Consider the following 13,536-nt stretch of genomic DNA (forward strand, 5'->3'; position numbering starts at 1 on the left):
AACACTGAAATAACACATCCTAGATCTGAATGAATGAAATATTCTCATTGAATACTTTGTTCTGTACAAAGTTGAATGTGCTGACCACAAAATCACACAAAAATCATCAATGGAAATCAAATTTATTAACCAATGGAGGCCTGGATTTTGAGTCACCCCCAAAATTTAAGTGGAAAAACACACTACAGGCTGATCCAACTTTGATGTAATGTCCTTAAAACAAGTCAAAATGAGGCTGAGTATTGTGTGTGGCTTCCACGTGCCTGTATGACCTCCCTACAACGCCTGGGCATGCTCCTGATGAGGCTCAGTATTGTGTGTGGCCTCCACGTGCCTGTATGACCTCCCTACAACGCCTGGGCATGCTCCTGATGAGGCTGAGTATTGTTTGTGGCCTCCACGTGCCTGTATGACCTCCCTACAACACCTGGGCATGCTCCTGATGAGGCTGAGTATTGTGTGTGGCTTCCACGTGCCTGTATGACCTCCCTACAACGCCTGGGCATGCTCCTGATGAGGCTCAGTATTGTGTGTGGCCTCCACGTGCCTGTATGACCTCCCTACAACGCCTGGGCATGCTCCTGATGAGGCTGAGTATTGTGTGTGGTCTCCACGTGCCTGTATGACCTCCCTACAACGCCTGGGCATGCTCCTGATGAGGTTGCGGATGGTCTCCTGTGGGATCTCCTCCCAGACCTGGACTAAAGCATCCGCCAACTCCTGGACAGTCTGTTGTGCAACGTGACGTTGGTGGATGGAGCGAGACATGATGTCCCAGATGTGCTCAATCGGATTCAGGTCTGGGGAACGGGTGGGCCAGTCCATAGCTTCAATGCCTTCATCTTGCAGGAACTGCTGACACACTCCAGCCACATGAGGTCTGGCATTGTCCTGCATTAGGAGGAACCCAGGGCCAACCGCACCAGCATATGTTCTCACAAGGGGTCTGAGGATCTCATCTCTGTACCTAATGGCAGTCAGGCTACCTCTGGCGAGCACATGGAGGGCTGTGCGGCCCTCCACAGAAATGCCACCCCACACCATAACTGACCCACTGCCAAACCGGTCATGCTGAAGGATGTTGCAGGCAGCAGATCGCTGTCCACGGCGTCTCCAGACTCTGTCACGTCTGTCACATGTGCTCAGTGTGAACCTGCTTTCATCTGTGAAGAGCACAGGGTGCCAGTGGCGACTTTGCCAATCCTGGTGTTCTGTGGCAAATGCCAAGCGTCCTGCATGGTGTTGAGCTGTGAGCACAACCCCCATCTGTGGACGTCGGGCCCTCATACCACCCTCATGGAGTCTGTTTCTAACCGTTTGTGCAGACACATGCACATTTGTGGCCTTCTGGAGGTCATTTTGCAGGGCTCTGGCAGTGCTCCTCCAGTTACTCCTTGTAAAAAGGCGGAGGTAGCGGTCCTGCTGCTGGGTTGTTGCCCTCCTACGGCCCCCTCCACGTCTCCTGGTGTACTGGCCTGTCTCCTTGTAGTCCTTTCAGCCTCTGGACACTACGCTGACAGACACAGCAAACCTTCTAGCCACAGCTCGCATTGATGTGCCATCCTGGATGAGCTGCTCTACCTGAGCAACTTCTGTGGGTTGTAGAGTCCGTCTCATGCTACCACGAGTGTGAAAGCACAACCAACATTCAAAAGTGACTAAAGCATCAGCCAGAAAGCATTGGTACTGAGATGTGGTCTGTGGTCCCCACCTGCAGAACCAGTCCTTTATTGAGGGTGTCTTGATAATTGCCAATAATTTCCATCTATTGTCTTTTCCATTTGCACAGCAGCATGTGAAATTGATTGACAATCAGTGTTGCTTCCTAAGTGGACAGTTTGATTTCACAGAAGTTTGATGTACTTGGAGTTATATTCTGTTGTTTAAGTGTTCCCTGTATTTTTTTGAGCAGTGTATATCTGTAAGATTAATACGAATCTTGTCATTCCCCAGAGGCGCATCCCTGCACTCCCAAGCCAGAGTCGATCAAAAATATTTCCACAAGCATCAATAACTCCCTGACTCCATCTAAATCTTGCCCCGTGATCAACAATGGGTCGCCGACAATCCTGGGCAAGCGCAGTTACGAGCAACATAATGGTATGGACGGTATGTGTTTTGTACTTTGTTTTTTTTGTCTGTTTATTTTATAGGCGTTTTATTTTCGGTCTTGATATAAGTTGCTTCCCAGCCTTAAATATATTTTAGTTTTGGCTTCCAAAACTTTAAGATTGAAATCTTAAACACAGTCTTGGACTGTTCTATAATTCTGTATTGAATGAGATTGCACAGTACCAAATTCTAATCTAGTGTTTAAAATTTAAAGAGGACCTAGCACAAGGTCAAAAGTGGCTGTTATTTTTATCTCACTGCTCCCCCTAGTATACCGCTTTTTGTTTTAAATCCGCTATACGGTATGGAAAAGTGCTGCTTTGTATGATCATTACCTGGATCCTCTGGGGCATGACTTAAGGCTCCTCATTGATAAAGAGAATAAAAATTAACACTAAACAAAAAGGCCTTTATCTCTAAAACCGTATGGGGAATTAAAAAAAAAAAAAAAGCGGATTAAACTGGGTAAAATGAGAACAAAAACAGCCCACTTCTCACTTGGTGACAAGTCCCCTTTTAAGTAGCGAAATTTCTCTAATTTCAGCCGCACATAGTTTGTAATTTTTCTTGTTACTTTGTACGTTTGGTACAAAAATTACATGTCACGGGTTTATAACTTCAAAATGTGTTGCAGACTATTTTAAGGACAGATCAGCAAGCAAAGATGTCCGACTAAGCCCAATGGATGGAAAGAGAACGATGTCCTTCCTTGCATGTAGAAAGGAGAAAATAATGAAGCAGATTAAACAGGATGGGGAGAGAAAATGGAGCACCTTTTAATTTTTGGACTGAAGCTGTGAGGAGTTCCTAAATCGACGTTGTTTTTTTTTATTTTCTTTTTTTAATGGATAAGGTGTTAACTTTTCTCTCCCCCCCCCCCCCACATTGATTTACCCGCTACATAGACACACGCTGCGAACTTCCATGACCTGGGACTGACTATCACTGCAATCTGGAACTATAAGTCAAGAGTCTTCATGTGTCAATCATTTCCATTTCATCATCCAGTATCCTTGAGGCCACAGTACTCCTGGAAATATCATCATATAGTAGTTTATATGTTGTTTTAAGGCTTATTTTATATATATATATTTTTTTTTTTGTTATTTCAGTGTTCGTTTTGCACATTTTCATCCTTCATTTCCACCTCCATTGTCTTTCATTTGTTCACATGTTATAGGACATTTATTGTTTACAGCTGACGGCCGGGCTTGGACCAGTCATTTTTCCATTAACTGGTCTAGGAGTAATGCCACTAATTGCATGCCAGGCTTCCTCTCTGCTCCACCTGCTTAACGTGTATTTTTTTTTACCTTTTGTTACAGTTACGACTTATGTCATTCCTATATTTTAGGCATAGCTCTTCTGTGGGAATCTGAGATCTAGATTTTCCAAGTTGGAATGGTAAAGGGGACCTTCATCAGGGGCTTTTATCATGTATCAATCAGACATGACTTTAGAGCCATATTGGTGGGTTTTCTACAGATGTTGAGACTTTAAGGGGTTGTCCATTCATAAGATAATGATGAATATCCGATTTGTGGGGGTCCGACACCTGGCATCCTCAGCTGTTGCTGGGTGTAAACATTATAATGGGGCTGCCCTGAGAACTGCACTGAACGGGAGAACCACCTTGTACATGGCGACTCCTCTTTTGATTAAACAGCCTGGTGCAACATCATTGTTGCGAGGTGACTACAGCAATGCCACGTCATTGTTGCGAGGTGACTACAGCAATGCCACGTCATCGTTGCGAGGTGACTACAGCAATGCCACGTTATCGTTGCGAGGTGACTACAGCAATGCCACGTCATCATTGCGAGGTGACTGCAGCAATGCCACGTCATCGTTGCGAGGTGACTGCAGCAATGCCACGTCATCGTTGCGAGGTGACTGCAGCAATGCCACGTCATCGTTGCGAGGTGACTGCAGCAATGCCACGTCATCGTTGCGAGGTGACTGCAGCAATGCCACGTCATCGTTGCGAAGTGACTGCAGCAATGCCACGTCATCGTTGCGAGGTGACTGCAGCAATGCCACGTCATCGTTGCGAGGTGACTGCAGCAATGCCACGTCATCGTTGCGAGGTGACTGCAGCAATGCCACGTCATCGTTGCGAGGTGACTGCAGCAATGCCACGTCATCGTTGCGAGGTGACTGCAGCAGTGCCACGTTATCGTTGCGAGGTGACTACAGCAATGCCACGTTATCGTTGCGAGGTGACTACAGCAATGCCACGTCACTGTTGCGAGGTGACTACAGCAATGCCACGTCAACGTTGCGAGGTGACTACAGCAATGCCACGTCATCGTTGCGAGGTGACTACAGCAATGCCACGTCATCGTTGAGAGGTGACTACAGCAATGCCACGTCATCTTTGCGAGGTGACTACAGCAATGTGACGTCATCGTTGCGAGGGGACTATAGCAATGCCACGTCATCGTTGCGAGGTGACTTTAGCAATGCCACGTCATCGTTGCGAGGGGACTTTAGCAATGCCACGTCATCGTTGCGAGGTGACTTTAGCAATGCCACGTCATCGTTGCGAGGGGACTACAGCAATGCCACGTCACTGTTGCGAGGTGACTACAGCAATGCCACGTCATCGTTGCGAGGTGACTACAGCAATGCCACGTCATCGTTGCGGCACATGATGTCGTCAGACAGGAGGCTCTTTTCAGGGTCACAGATTAGTTCTGCAAATCGATGCTCACCAGCTCAGCTTCCAGGTGTCGGATAGGTCATCAAAATCTTTTTGACCACACAAATCCCTTCAGACTGGTTTTCTGATATTAGCAAACCTTTTTGATTGCTTTTCCAAAACCGCTCTACACCTGTACATAAATGTGCTTGGCATTGTGGTTACTTCAGTAGCGCTAACACTCAATAGCAAAGTCCACCAATTGATTAAGAATAGGGAGGCTTCTAGAAAGCCAACTGGCTCCGTCAAAGTTCTGGTCAAGATTTTTTAACAGGTGTCAGTGTCTGTTTTCGTGGATTGGGGACTGCCCACAAGTGAACATTATTTTTTGGAATCGTGGTAGTGTTGAAAAACTTCTAGACCGTTTTTCAGTAACTGAAGAGCTATCCACTTATCTTGTGAATAACCTCTAGATTGGTGTGGGGTCTAACCACAAAGACACCCATTGATCCCCAAAAATTGTGAAATTCTGTCCCTCTTTTGAAACGGAGCACTGACACTCCATTGATTCTCTGAAGTATGAATGGATGGAGCGGCGGTGATTGCGGCTCATTAAAACATGGCCCAATTTTGATCATCACTGGTTAAACTTCCTCACTGATCTAGTGCTTATTCACAAGATAGAAGATAACTGAAGTACCCCTCTAAGGTCCCATACATACAGCTGACAGAACCTGCCAGTTTTGGAGGGACTATCCTACAGGTATGGAGATGTGCCAACTCTTGGACAACAGATGTCAGCGGAAAAAAAGGGTCCTAGGCGTTTGGCGGTGGCTGTTAACCCTCTTCCTATGGAGCATATAGCCCACTCGACCATGTGTTGTGGTGTATAGGGGAACCTTAAAAAATAGTTGTCAGCCTAACAAGCTCTCGGCCAACAGATATTGAAGGTATACGGGCACCTTTAAGCCACATTCAGACTGGCAAATTTCAGAGTCCGTATGTGTGACAGCGATGCCCGCCCTAATTGTGAGACGTCCTACCTCCCCAAATGTGTCTGAGGCTTTAAAAGGAGGCCATCATCAGATAATAACCTATTGTTTACATCAGGTTTTCGTTTTATTATTTTGTTGTTTTTTTTCTAGATCACATTCTGTATTATAATTAAAAATTAGAAATCTTGCAATTCTCCCAAATGTCCACTGGGTCTTTTTTAGGCTCTAACTTCCTGTTGTATCAGGAAACAACACATGTACATTAGCCACAATGAACAAAATCGACCGTACTTTTGTATTGTAGCATCTAATGAGCGTTTGCATAGGTGATTGTGAAAGAGGGGGAGCTGTGACCGCCTACTGTGATTGGTTGATCTCGTCTTAGCAGCTGTATATGGAGGTGTTACCTTTCATTAGAATCCTGCCTCTGATGATAAGGAGCCTGCTGAAAACTCTTAGTGAAAATGACAGCAAGCATGAATATAAAATCCCAGTGGCCAGTGTGAAAGTTGCAAGATTACTTATTTTGTTTTTTTTATTGATTATTTTAATATGGAAAAAAATCTGAATCAAACAATGGATTATTTTTTGATAATAGTTTCCCTTTAAGTTTGCCATTAGACTGGGCATGTTGGTCCATATATAGACCGCAAAAAAAAAAAACGGATGCGTGAAACTGTCCTTTTCCACTTAAGTTCAGTGATTCTTTTGTGAAAACCGCACCAGGACCTGTTCTAGTACAATATAGATGGTGGTCTCCGCTTCAGAGCCCACCGATGTGACTCTTAATGGGCGTCTAGACCTTTTTTGAATAACGCTTTTACAATACTGACGATATGTTGGCTTGTTAACCATTTACAGGTGAGGAGGATCCTGAATTTACTGTTCAGTGTGTAAAACCAGTTTTAAAGGATCGTTAGTGTCATATTTGCTACCACGAAATTGAAGTAATTTTTAAACCCGTTTTTCCAATAAACTCCTATAGAGGCGACTGTTTTATACTTCTCCCTTTCCTGCCACTATTAGAGCAGCATGTTATTGATCTTCACAAGAAAAAGATGGACGATCTGTTCCGAAAGCTGTCCTAGTCGGACAAACCTATTGCTTTTATTATTTCTTTTTTTCCTGCACCTGCCAAAATACAGTATAAAGAGTGAAACTGTCTTAAATTATTGTTTTATTTATATGACGATTTGTGTTTTTGTTTTTTTCTTAAAGCATTTTTTTTTGTATTCTAATCATATTTGTGACCCGACCTCCTTTACTTTGGTTTCTAAATTCTCAGTATTTCCGATCACTTGAATATTTTCTATATATATAGAGAGAGAGAGACTCCAATCTGTACAGTTATGGCCTGTTTTGGCCGTCTGGGATTTTGCCACCCGTCACATCTAATTCTAAAAATGAAGAATTACTCATGTGCTTGTTTCTTATTATTATGAGTTATAACCTGTTTACAAATTTACAGTTTTTTTTAAGAGGTCAAATAAAATTATTTTTTCAAAGATTATGGATGGCTGGTGTGACGTTTTAATAATACTGCAGAAGCAATTGTATATATGATTTCCAGGATCTAACAGGTAGTGTAAAATCTTTCCAGAAATGAGTAATTGCTGGTTTTATTTGATGGCGTAACTTTTTATACTACTTCTTAACTATTTTTTTTTCTTAACGGGAAATATATATATAACTTAAATGCATGTATTTGGGACTTAGGCCACGGCCCCTCTATCAGTATTTGGTCAGTATTCTGTCAGTATTTTTTCTCAGGAGTGGGTGAAAAATGCAGAGTCTGTGAATTGTTTCTATTATACCTTGTGAAGACCCGGGGTCTTCCGTGGTCGTAGTACTACTCAGACAACACAGGGTGAGGGTAAAACAGCGTGGCAATACTTCATTAAACCACCAAACGGACAATAAACACACAGAACAGTCCCAGCAAATACCCAAGATGGTACAACCTTACACAGTCTTACCCTTCTGCTGGTCCACCTGGGATAGAGCAGCTGCGACTTTGGGACTTCTAGGGCCAACTACCTTAACCAGTGGCCCCCCTCTTCTGGCAGGCCTCCAGAGAGAGACTTTAGCTGCAAGCTTAGGAAGCTAGCAGTCCATTGAGGTACAAGGCCAGGAGACCTGAGGGTCCCACCCTGGCCTCTCCGAGAGTTTCCATGGGGCCAGATGAACAGCTGGTCCCAATTTGCCTTCTCCGAATGTCTGCATGGGTTCCAGGCGACCAGAGGGTTCCACCTGGCAACCCCAAACAACATATCCATGGGGCCAGGTGACTTCATCGTACCAACCTGGTCTCCCCAAAATATATCCATGGGCTCTATGATGGTCAATGGAGCAGATCCGTATCTTTCCAGTCGGGGCCATATAACCTTATGCCGGAATCATGTAGAATCCAAATCTGAGTCTCTTTGGTTAAAGCCATGCTACCAAGCCGATGGTCTGAGAGAGTGTGATCTTTGGTTCTCCTTGTAAAGTCTCTTTCAATTCTTTTCGCTGCAGGATAGAAAAACCCTTTTTTATATTTACATATGTGGCTAAGGCAATCAGTCAGAGGTCAAGGTGCAGGGCTCACTCAGGTCTCATTGTTTGAGCTAATATATTTCCATAGTTGGTATAGTAGGAGACTCTTTAAATCAACATTCAGCTGCCTTTAGTATAATATGTAATTAGCATAGTAACAAACATCATTGTTCACAGACACAAGAGGAGACCACAATCAGAGTTATACAAATAGTATGACCTTGTTGACCAGCCACAGAAATACACAGCCATTTACAAGTCAACATAAACACAATAGTGTATTTCTCTTGGCTTAACAAATCTAATCGTCTGGCTGATTATGATTATACGCTGTATCGTCACATACCTTTTCTCTGATTGTTCCTCACCTAGTTTTGGCTCTCACTCCTGAGGAAAAATTACTGATAGTGGGCTCGTGGCCTAATCCAAATTTTTGCATTAGGTTTCATTAAAAATGTTGCTCCCATTTGGCTTTCACAAGCACTTTGTTTCCTGGCACATTCAACTTTGATGTGGTCTGTGGAATTAAATCAACTGAGAGGAGCACAGAAAGAGTTATAAACCTCACAGCAAAATTTTTAATGAAATCAAATTGCAAAATTTTTTTTTAGCCTCAATTTAAGTAAGAAAAAAAAAATGTACCTGATGGTGGGCTGTTGAGTTAAAACAAATTATCAATTATCCATTGATCCTACTGATTAGCGAAGGTCTGAGCACTGGAAACCACCAATAGGTACAAAGGGGAATTTTAATCCCCAACGAGGCACTTTGATCCCTGTTACTAAATGGAGTACTAAATGTCCCAGCTTTCGGACCTCCACCGATGAACAAGTTATCACCTATCCTGTAGATAAGTGAAAGCTTGTTTTTACCGTAGAAACCCTATAATTTTTGAACTGTTGCATGTTACTCGCACTCCTTTATCACATTCTAACACATTCATGAAATCTAACCCAAATAATACTGCTATGTTTGTATGCATGTAAACATCATCTTCCTGTAGTCTGTAATGGATGAGTAACAGACTAGCTTTTGCACAAAACTGCTGCCACAAACCATCCTAAAACTTCTCAAGGCCTTATAGCGATCCAGTTCTCCAGTCTAATTTTTTTTTTTTTTTTTAACCAGAAATCGTTTGGACTTAATTCTACAGACCTGAAATTGTTTACGTATAGGTCATGAATGCAGCATGTTCAGTGCAGTCAGTCTGAAAAACAAGAGAAGGGGCTCCTCAATAGTTGCAGGACAAAGGTTATGTTCACACGTGGCGTAACTACGGCATTTTTGCTGCATATTCCAAGCAGAACGAGCAATGACATTTCTAAAATCTTATCCACACGCTGCTTTTTTTTTTTCCAGCACATACAGTGGGGAAAATAAGTACCAAAGTTTTGGAGGAAAGTGGGGGGTCGACTTATAGTCCGATATATATATCGACTATAATTGATTTGCATTTTATTGCATGACAGAAGTATTTGATACAATAGAGAAACAGAACTTAATATTTAATATATATACTGTGGGGGGAGCTGCAAGGGTGGAGGAGCAGGGCACAGGAGGCAGTAGCCAGCTATTGCATCCTACACTGTGTTCACTGCTAAAGAAAATTAATATTCACTGCTCCCCGCGCCCATGGGCGTGTGGAGAAGTGAATATTCATTTTCCTTAATAGCGCACACACTGTACTTGCAGCTCGGCTCCTGGTATGTATGGCACCCTTCATCTCTCATCCTGGTGTGCTTGGCACCCCCTGATCCCCATCAAGCTGCACACAAAAAAATTAACTCAAAATAAAAAAAAAAAATACTCGCCTCTCTGCACCACCGCTGCGTCCTGCTCTGCTGCCGACACTTTCACTATGTGAGCCGCGCATGGCGTCCCTGCCATGCGCCCTCACACAGTGAAGTGCTGTGCCGGCATAGTCACTGCTCCCACCGCCGGGGCTGTGTGCGTGGGGAGCAGTGACCATTCACTCTCTCCTTAATAAGCGCGCACATTGTACCCGCAGCGCGGCTTTGTGGTCTGTGTGCTCGCTATTGGGAGACCATGAATATTCCGCCAGCTGCAGGAGGAGCCGTGCTGCGGGTACAGTGTGCGCGCCATTATAGTGAGTGAATGGTCACTGCTCCTTACGCACACAGTCCCGGTGTGGGGAGCAGTGACTATTCCGGCACAGCATCTTACAGTGTGAGGGTGCATGGCAGTGACTCCATGAGCAGCTCACACAATGAGATCCCTGTTGGCAGCAAAGCGGGACACAGCGCTGGAGGAGAGAGGAGGTGCATATGATTGTTTGTTTATTTTTTTTTGTGTGCAGCGGGATGGGGATGAGGGGTGCCAAGCATACGAAGAAGAGGGATGAGGGGGCCCTATACATACCAGGAAGAGGGATGAAGGGTGCCATACATACCAGGAAGAGCGATGAGGGGGGCCATACATACCAGGATGAAGTCTGTCATTTTTATCTTAGGTACACTTCACCTGTGAGAGACAGAATCTAAATAAAATCCAGAATATCACATTGTATGATTTTGACATAAGTAATTTGCATTTTATTGCATGAAATAAGTATTTGATACAATAGAGAATGAGAACTTAATATTTGGTGCCGAAACCTTTGTTTGCAATTACAGAGGTCAGACGTTTCCTGTAGTTCTTGACCAGGTTTGCACACACTGCAGCAGGGATTTTGGCCCACTCCTCCATACAGATCTTGGATTGATGGATTGTGTGGACAGGTGTCTTTTATATAGGTAACAAGTTCAAACAGGTGCAATTAATACAGGTAATGAGTGTAGAGTAGAAGGGCTTCTTAAAAACTAACAGGTCTGTGAGAGCCAGAATTCTTGCAGGTTGGTGATCAAATACTTATTTCATGCAAAAAAATACAGTTTAATTACATAAAAAACATACAATGTGATTTTCTGGTTTTTATTTTTAGACTCTGTCTCTCACAGGTGAAGTGTACCTACGATAAAAATTACAGACCTCTCCATTCTTTGTAAGGGGGAAAAGTTGCAAAATTGGCAGTGTATCAAATACTTATTTTCCCCACTGTATTTGTAGCCTTGCCAAAATGCAGCATGTCAATTTTTGCAACGTTTTCACCCAGTGAAATAAGTGACAAAAAACATGAAAAAATGCACACACAGATTTTTTCCTGCCAGCATTTGTTTTTTTCACATGGAGAACAAAAAAAAAAAAAAAAAAAAAAAAAGCAACACAAAAACGCCCTGTGTGAACATATCCTTATGCTCAATAAGTAAACCTCGGGCCTCGTTTCTAGCCTATTCCCTCAAATGATTGTGTATGGGTCCATAATAGTCCATAGCTTCACTGGAGGAAAAAAAACTACCATTGCTGCATGATTCTTGGAGGCCAGCGGTGGTTTCCTGGGCAGTCCAATGCAGTTATTGGCTGTAGCTACAGTGATGTCATTGCTGCATCCACAGGGAAAGCAGGCAGCTATGATGTCACAGTCATAAACTAATATGATATACTCTGTCCAGCTAAAGCCCTGTGTTTATGTAATGCAAGACAATATGGGGAATGTCCAAGTCTTCATCTCAGAAATGGTGCACTGGCTTCAAAGCAAACAGAGAAAGGGCTCATTCATACTTGCATGATAAAGCTGCATGGTTTCCTACTACTGACCCTAAACCTGCTCCAGTAAAACTATGAGAACCTGTATAGATTGCTAATTTGCTTACTGATCCATACAAAAACCTGGAATGTACTCCTATATATATTTACATCTGTATGTTGGATCTTCCGTCTTGTGGAAGTGAACTTTTTTTTTTTTTTTCTTCTTTTTAGTGGATCTCATACTTTTGGATCCATTTGGTTATTCATAAAAGCGAACTATTGCTAGACTATTTAGAACCTTCAAAAAATAAATTCTGGGTGCCCCCTTTTGGCATAGATTGACCTCGCGGCATTACCTATGGCAGAGCTTAAAGGGAACCTGTCACCAGAAAAAAAAAACGCTATTAATCTGCAGGTTAATACTGTTACTAACCTGCCCGGCGCCTACACTTAGCCGAACACTGCGGGGAGTAAATTAACTTTATTCCTCCCGCAGCGTCCCTGTATCAGTAGCAGGGGCGGCGCCAGGGCGAGTTCAGTCACAGCTCTGTGTATAGAGAGCGGCAGCTGTAACTGCACCCCCGGCCCTGACTGACAGCCGGCTCTAATGCAGAGCCAGTATCAGTCCGTGCCGGGGACGCAGTTACAGCCGCCACTCTGTATACTCAGAGCGGTGAATGAACCCACGCCGGCGCCGCCTTCGTGACTGAAACCAGAACGCTGCCGGGGGAATAAAGTTCATTTTCTCCCCGCTGCATTCGTCTATGTGCAGGCGACGGGCAGCATGATAATGCTATTAACCTACAGATTAACCCCATATCTGCAGGTTAATAGCATTTTTTCTGATGACAGGTTCTCTTAGAGGGGTTGTCCTGAACTGCGGAGTTGCACAACACAGCTCCATCAGCTGCATAGTGGCTGTGGCCGGGTACTGCACATCTGCCCCCTATTGATATGAATCGGGGGCGGATGTGCAGTATCACATCATGGCTACTGTACAATTGACGTAGCTGTGCTGTGCCGCTCCGCAACTGAGCACTTCCGTCCGCTGACAGTCCTTGGAACTACTGATTGGTGGGGGTGTCGCACCCACACAATCAGATATTGATGATCTAGCCCAAGGATAGGCCATCAATGTAAAATAATAAATCCTATGAAAAGAAGGAAATCCCAACAGTAAACTACAATAAACCCCAAATACCTAACTAATAGGAGACAAAGCCCAAAAAGCGGTATTCAAAAAGGGACAACAAAAACCATTCATAAATAATTCAATATTTTACCAACAATCAATCAGACATGAAAACAACACAAGACCAAAGAGATTTTAAAAAGTATATGGATTAAAACAGAATATGTTTATACCCCCATAAAGATAGTTATAAAGCCCTCATAAGTGTAAATAGTATAATTAAACCATTAGTGACGCATATATAGAGAATAAAAAAATGTATGTATTATATATATATATCTTGCCCCAGGACTAAATAATTCATTCACCAAAGATAATGAAAATACTATATTCATGATAAGCCTGAAGGTATAGATAATATCTTTAAAGTGCAAGTGCAAAAATGGGGTTAAACATGTGTAGTAAAGTATATACACCGGAACTAGACCTCTCCGGTACAAATAACATAAGGTGATGTTATATAAGGTGATATATAT

The 13,536-nt window shown here is 43.3% G+C and overlaps 1 protein-coding gene across 9 annotated transcripts in view; it reads left to right on the plus strand.

The window, feature by feature from the left end:
* MTA1 (metastasis associated 1) overlaps window positions 1-13,536 on the plus strand; it is a 133,994-nt gene that overhangs the window by 55,712 nt on the left and 64,746 nt on the right. For 4 of the 9 annotated variants that reach the window (XM_073639150.1, XM_073639151.1, XM_073639154.1 and 1 more), the window contains exon 16: window positions 1,954-2,109. In XM_073639150.1, the coding sequence (XP_073495251.1) occupies window positions 1,954-2,109 (156 nt within the window). Of the gene's footprint in view, window positions 1-1,953; window positions 2,110-2,746; window positions 3,261-13,536 lie in introns of those variants that run through there. The other 5 variants (XM_073639155.1, XM_073639158.1, XM_073639152.1 and 2 more) reach the window with 3 other exon arrangements.

The sequence above is a fragment of the Phyllobates terribilis genome, unplaced genomic scaffold (assembly GCF_046119375.1).
Source record: "Phyllobates terribilis strain yellow unplaced genomic scaffold, ASM4611937v1 Scaffold_7__3_contigs__length_470593459, whole genome shotgun sequence".
NCBI classification, from domain to species: Eukaryota; Metazoa; Chordata; class Amphibia; order Anura; family Dendrobatidae; genus Phyllobates; species Phyllobates terribilis.